This window comes from Chanodichthys erythropterus, chromosome 23 (assembly GCF_024489055.1).
Source record: "Chanodichthys erythropterus isolate Z2021 chromosome 23, ASM2448905v1, whole genome shotgun sequence".
In the NCBI taxonomy this organism is placed as follows: domain Eukaryota; kingdom Metazoa; phylum Chordata; class Actinopteri; order Cypriniformes; family Xenocyprididae; genus Chanodichthys; species Chanodichthys erythropterus.
Window position 1 is genome coordinate 6317574 of NC_090243.1, and position 7427 is coordinate 6325000.

Here is a 7427-nt window from a genome sequence, read left to right on the forward strand (position 1 = left end):
AGCTTTGATTGCTTAAATCGTGCATGTTTGAGCTAGAGCGAATCTCAAGAGAGGAAGGACTGCGGAGCCTGCTGTTGCTGAATATTTGTTGGCTGTAAATAACCAATCAGTTGTTTCTACACAGACCCCAGTGGCGATTCATTCCATATCCATTCCCGGCGTGACCAGAGAGCGAGACCGGCGGTTAGGAAGACAGACATCTCTGATGTAAGAGACCCTAGTTATACACAACTACAGCCTCACTTGACCAAGGCAAAGTCATTAGCTCTGTTCCAAAACTTAGCTGCCTACTTCGCTGACTACTTCATACATGGGCAGCTAACTTCCAAGGGGCCATTCAAGCAGAATGCAGTGCACTAGAATATGGGGAAAAATGCAAGGTAAAGGCTGCATCCGTCATCGCACACTTACTTTCTATATAGTATGTAAAAGGAGTTGTATTTCTACTACACACCCTTTAGAACATACTTTTTTAATGGTCGCCAAGTAATTACTTATTCAAAAGAAGTACCTATGCATAGAGAATGCTATTTTGGATGCAGCCATTGAGACATTTAAAGGTGCCATCGAACGTTTTTTTACAAGATATAAGTCTAAGGTGTCCCCTGAATGTGTCTGTGAAGTTTCGGCTCAAAATACCCCATAGATTTTTTTAAATAATTTTTTTTAACTGCCTATTTTGGGGCATAATTAGAAATGCGCCGATTCAGGTTGCGGCCCCTTTAAATGCTCACGCTCCCCGCCCACGGAGCTCGCGCTTGCCTTAAACAGTGCATAAACAAAGTTTACACAGCTAATATAACCCTCAAAATGGATCTTTACAAAGTGTTCGTCATGCATGCTGCATGCATGCGTCGGATTATGTAAGTATTGTATTTATTTGCATGTTTACATTTGATTCTGAATGAATTTGAGGCTGTGATAAGTGGCTAACGGCTAATGCTACACTATTGGAGAGATTTATAAAGAATGAAGTTGTGTTTATGAATTATACAAACTGCAAGTGTTTAATAATGAAAATAATGACTGCTCTTGTCTCCGTGAATACAGTAAGAAACGATGGTAACTTTAACCACATTTAACAGTACGTTAGCAACATGCTAACGAAACATTTAGAAAGACAGTTTACAAATATCACTAAAAATATCATGATATCATGGATCATGTCAGTTATTATTGCTCCATCTGCAATTTTTCGCTATTGTTCTTGCTTGCTTACCTAGTCTGATGATTCAGCTGTGCACATCCAGACGTTCTGCCCTTGTGTAATTCCTTGAACATGAGCTGGCATATGCAAATATTGGGGGCGTACACCCTGACTGTTACGTAACAGTCGGTGTTATGTTGAGATTCGCCTGTTCTTCGGAGGTCTTTTAAACAAATGAGATTTATATAAGTAGGAAACAATGGAGTTTGAGACTCACTGTATGTCATTTCCATGTACTGAACTCTTGTTATTCAACTATGCCAAGATAAATTCAATTTTTAATTCTAGGGCACCTTTAAAAAAAAACAAAAACAAAAAAAAAAACTTATGAGCATCACGTTTTAGAAAGGCATGTCATGTGGGAGACGCTGAAAAAAAGACTATAGCACAATGGTCACGTCTGCACTGCTTTTCCATTTTTTTTCTATGCAATGCAAAAATATGTTTTGCTAAGCCTGCATCTTAACTGCAGTGGAATCTTCTAACTGATTTGGAACTCTCTACATAAGCAAAAATTTTGCTCATCTCCACTTAATTCCATTCGAGTTTCATGTTAACATATTAACATGATTCTCTAATAAGTAAAAAAAAAAAAAAAAAAAAAATGGCACACAAAGTATACAAAGTATGCACACAAAAAGTATAATCAATGTGCGTCCGAAATAGCATACTTTCTCAGTTGGTACTTCTTTGAATAAGTCTGTTCTAGGTGTCCATCATGAAAATATGTTCTACAGTATATGATATGAATGTAATCCCTCATAGAATAGTAAACTGTCCACTGGATGCGCACTTCATGAGGAGTAGGAAGCCTACTGTTTAATGAATACTGTGAATTTCGGACATACTACTTATTTCCCCTATATAGTTGGTAGATATGTACACTGCCCTCCACAAGTTTGGAAACGGCCCTGGCAAAGTGTGGAATTGGACGATATCAGCATAAATCCTTATCATTTTTTGGTGCAAATACATTACACTAACTTGACATTATCATTGAAGACCAGCAATAATAATTTTCATTTTTATTACATAATAATGGCAATTTATACATGTCAAAGTCAGACATGCCCCTTTGCCAGCTGTGATGCCTGGTTACTGGTTTAAACTTGGCCCAAGTTTGTAAAAGATTTTTGGGTCAGCACACCTTAATAGCTTCAACAATTGATTGCCAATTAAGTTTAGAATACAAAGAACCAATTAGAACCCAGTTTAGGTCAGATAGCTGCTAATGGTGGATATTTTGATGAATTGAAAATTTAAGTTTTTTTTTATATGTATAAACTGTTTATATAATAAAATATGTTTTCGTAGTTTGTGTTGTCCCTTATCAGTGTAAAATCATCACAAATTAAAAAGGATTCATGCCAATATTGTCCAAAACCCCACATTTTTAGGGCATTTCCAAACTTTTGGAGGGCAGTGTATATTCAACCTCTAGTCCCTTTTATAGTACACTATTTGAGGGAAGGGCCTTTGAAGATGCTGTCCACAGAAGAATTATGCTGGTCCTGTTTAATTTAATATTAAATTGTTTTATATTGTACACAAGCTAGTTTTGTTTGTCTACTCTTGTCCTGCCTATTCTTCAGTAGCCTTCAGTCAAGTTTTGGAACAGAGCTAGAAAAAAAATTGCACTGAATGCATCGACAAAGACTCTTAATGACTGTACTTGTGTTTTGTCGGTAGGATGTGTTAAACAGGTACACACGACCTGACAGTGGTCCTGACAGCCAGTCCCTGAACTCACTAACCAGCACAGAAATAGAGCGTCTGAGGGAGCGCACAAAAAACAAGATGACATCGCTGAACTACATGAGAGAGCATGACTGGAGATCAGGTCAGGAACTCTGAATCTGAAAGGAAAATCGCCTAGGGTTGATTAGGCTCGCCCAGCCAGACTACTTTTGATGACTAACATGAAGTCTGGTCAACATTGCAGCTTATTTTGGTGCTCAGGACAAAGTTCTTTTTTCCATTCTTTGATTGCAGCAGCTCTGGTTTTTCTTAATGCGACCAACCACAGTTTGCCGTTCGACATTTAAAGGGTTAGTTCACCCAGAAAAAAATTTCTGTCAGTAAGTACTCACCCTCATGTCTTTCCAAACCTGTAAGACCTTTGTTTGTCTTCGGAACACAAATTAAGATATTTTTGATGAAATCCGAGAGCTTTCAGCAGCGGCGCCGGCGACACAACGAGCCTCTTTACAGATGTCAAACAAACCAAAGAAGCTCTTTAATGCTTTTGTGCTCGCTTGAATGAGATTCGCCATGTATTTTGAACACAATGAAGCGAGAATGGATGAGCACAAGCTTCATTAGAGACGCGAGCAGTCTCCGTTTCTCTCAAAACATCATCCAATATTTAAATGTTCTATTCTTCTAATGCATTCTTGTGATCGAATCTTGTCGATTTGCTGGAGTGTTTTTATTTAAAAAGGCAAAAAAGAGGCAGTCAGCTCACGGCTGCTTTAAAAGGCTTGTCTCGGCTTGCCTCGTTTATGTGTGTGTGTGTGTGACATTGTATCAGGCTGTTTAATAAACTGTTTAAAACACACAGTCACCCGATCAATACTGAGATTCTACATGTTTTCAGTTAAAAAGGCTAAAAAGAAGCTGCTTTATAGGCCAATTCACACCGCACCGACAAACGCCAACGAACAAGTTGGCCATTTGATTTAGAATTCTATGAGAAAAAACTGTCATGTTCACACCGCCCCAACAAACACCGACAAACGAGTGACGTCTGACTGGGAAAATTCCACAACTACATATGTAACCATGTTAACAATATTGTCAGGCAAGTTTATTATATTAATAACATAGTATCATATATTTTCATTGTATTAAAGTATTGAGGCAAAACAAAAATTCCTGAAATCCGAAGCGCTGCCTGTAGCCATCGATCTGATCGTAACATATTGGTTGGTATACACCGGTTTTTAAATTTTTTTTTTTTTTTTTTTTTTTTTTTTAGCGCGACCCTTTTTATTAACGAGACCCATAAGCATATACAACCATGTAGCTAAACAAGCCAAAACGAATTCTTAAAAACGAAACTGAAGGTAAACCTGCGTTGCTCTCATAGTGGTTAACGTTACCTCTCTCTTTCGGTGAAGTGGAGCAGCTGCTCTTGCTGAAAGGCACGGATTGCACTATGGACTATTGTACCTTTTTGTATATTTTTTTTAACTGTATTTTATTTTTTATAAAGAACAAGCTGCGATGTCACGTTTCCAGTACTTTGTTGTGTGTGCGTGAGGCGCGGGCGCGATCAAACGGCTGTCTTTGCAGGGGACTTGCCTCATCGTCATGGCAACGGTTCATAGCCAGGTCAGATTACGTCAGAGTTTGTTGCCGTTTGTTGGAAAACTGTTCACACCGCGCAGACATTCCATGACCCGACAAACGCCGATTAAACATGTTCAGTCGGGTGAAAACCGACTCCGACCAATGCCAACAAATGCCAACCGGGTTTTCACACCGATCCAACAAACTCCAACAGACGAGTTTGTTGGCCGTTGTCGGTGCAGTGTGAATTGGCCTTAAGAGACATGGTCTGCTCTGCTTGATATTGAAGGGACTTTCGCTGCACTAGAGTGACGCTGTTTGCGTCACTGAAATAAACGAATCTGATTAAATGGTACGTTTTGGAGTTGACTCGAATCGCGACGGAGGGCAGACTGACCAGACTGATATATCTTGTAGAATATATATCAGTCTGGCCTTGCCAGGCAATTAAAATAGTCCCATCTCCTACGTTGTTCACGTAGTAAACGCAGTGCAGCGCTCCCGGGTTCTATGTCAGAACACCGGCTCAGTATTGGCTGACGCTGCTCACGTTCACCAACAGTTGACGCACTCCCTTTGACGCAGGAGCTGGCCAATAATGAGTCGACGTTCTGACGTAGAACCCGGAAACGCTGCACTGTTTTTACAACGTGAACAGTGTAGGAGACTGACAGGGAAGAGAAGAAATTCATGACATTAAGGTTGAACCACTGTAGTCATATGGACTATTTTAACAACGTCTTCTTTACTTTCCTTTCTGGGCCTTGAAATTGGTTATGACGTTGCTGCCTATACGGAGGTCAGAAGCTCTCGGATTTTATCAAAAATATCTTAATTTGTGTTCTGAAGATAAACGAAGGTCTTACGGGTTTGGAACAACATGAAGGTGAGTAATTAATAACAGAAATTTCATTTTTGGGTGAACTATCCATTTAAGGGTGGGTAATCTAGAATCCTAACTAAACAAAGACCAAAAATGTAGCATGTTGTTATATCTTGTTCTAGCTACTCTTTTCTTAAACCGTTACTGCTATGCTAAACCGTTAGCTTGCTGAACACAAACTAGTTTGTCAGAAGCCTTGAGATGTGTATCTTTTGTGCTGTCTAGGGGAAGTGTCAGCTGAGGAAGGGGAGGAGCTATGGTCACAGACTCCTTCAACCAACCGGCGTGTTTCCATTGACACCATTGCTACAGACCCCTGGTTACGTCCTAGTTCCTCAGATACTCTGAAGAGATTCATGGGCGGTCGCAGGCCATCCAACCGAAACCATGCTGCTGGCCAGGATTGGGAAGGGCCGTCCACTTACCATGGTTAAATCTCATTCTGAATTCAAATGCCAGTTTCGCAACTTTGTACAGCTATTTTAAACGGAACAAGTTTATATAAACTTGTATACGTGACGCCAAAGATGAACATTACCAATTTATCGGTCCAGTTTCTTTAAGACTAAACTGTTGTGAAATTAAATATCACACTTAGGAAGTTCTGGAACACTTCCTGTGGCATTAAGAGTCTGTTTTTGGAGCATTAGTCAAATCTGTTCCTTCCAGTCAGAGAGTGCAGTCTGGGAGAAATTAACTTTTCTTCATACTGTTACAGTGTATGAATGTGTAAACAGCATTAATTCTGTTTGTTTGTCAGGGGAGAGATCTGTACTTCCAATGTTATTTTATTTTTTCATTTTTAATGGTTGTTTAACAGATGATGAATTGTAAGTAGGAATATGAGCTTATGCAAGCATAAGCATACAGTATAACTGAAGAAGTAAGGTAATGTAATTGAGTCTATAGACTTTTAATAAATAAAATATTTTAAGAATTTTTAAACACTTTGTACTCTAATGTAGGCTACTTATTTCAAGTCACATCTGTGCCCAGGGTTAAACTAGGGTTTTCAACCAGATATCTTAAAGCAGTCATGAAAAGAAGTTGTGATCGTCTTGTCTTCTCTTATGGCGTAATATATACATCGGAAAGATTGTATTTACGAGTTGAACGCAACCACAAAGTCAATAAGAGTGGGAAGCTCGGGATTTCCGATATTTACGAGTTGGGGGCGTATCAGTGAGAAACATGGTGGAATACCACAATGTACTTAAAGAATAAGTCCACTTTCAAATAAAATGTTCCTGATAATTTACTCACCGCCATGTTATCCAAGATGTTCATGTCTATTTTAATATATTTTAAAATGTAATTTACTCCTGTGACGGCAAAGTATTTTCAGTAGTCATACTTCCGTCTGCTCCAGTGTCACATGATCCTTCAGAACTCATTCTAAAATGGAGAAAGTGCAACCCCGCCTTCTAAATAATAGCCAATCACCGATTGGTAAAGTCATCGCGTCACTGCAGCGGCAGTCTATGAGCGGCAGACGCGCGCCTCCGAAGTGAGACACAAGAGACGCGCATTTAGGATTGCACATGCGCATTAGCTTGATCCAGCCTTAAAAATACCGATTTTTAATCATGATTCAGAAATTGTTTCTAAACGTTCGAGGCAGTTGTTGTCAGATTTCATTAGTGATTTCAAATATGAAATTTAATCGAAAGCTTGCCAAACAGCTTTGGAGAATTTGATGTTTTCCCATTCAAAGAGATAGGAGTTGAAGAGTTGAACTTGAATGCCCGAGAGTCGTTTCAAAGATGGCCGCCGAGCGAAATGACTCGTCTTAAAGGGACTTGTTTGTACTTACTTTGACCAAATTTTTGATGGATAGTGTATATTTTAAAAAAACCTGAGACCATTTGATGCAGTGCATAAAACTCAAAATGTGATTCTGAGTCAAAATGATGGAGCAGGACACATAAATGCTTATATCAAATAATGTTCAATGAAAAAGATTTTAAATTGTATGAGAATCTCTGGCTTTTTATATAGGTAGTCCCTGGTGGGTCCGTAAAGTTTGCAAAACCCCTGCTCTAAAAT

At 39.1% G+C, this 7427-nt stretch overlaps 1 protein-coding gene across 2 annotated transcripts in view; it reads left to right on the forward strand.

Moving 5' to 3' along the window:
- The window catches only part of LOC137014090 (centrosome and spindle pole-associated protein 1), a 28895-nt gene extending 22634 nt beyond the window's left edge, over nt 1-6261 (forward strand). For both annotated transcript variants that reach the window (XM_067378218.1, XM_067378217.1), the window contains 3 exons: nt 125-207; nt 2897-3047; nt 5607-6261. In XM_067378218.1, coding sequence (XP_067234319.1) covers nt 125-207; nt 2897-3047; nt 5607-5815 — 443 coding nt within the window. In that variant the 3' untranslated portion in view covers nt 5816-6261. The remainder of the gene's footprint in view (nt 1-124; nt 208-2896; nt 3048-5606) is intronic.
- The last annotated feature ends 1166 nt before the right edge of the window (nt 6262-7427 follow it).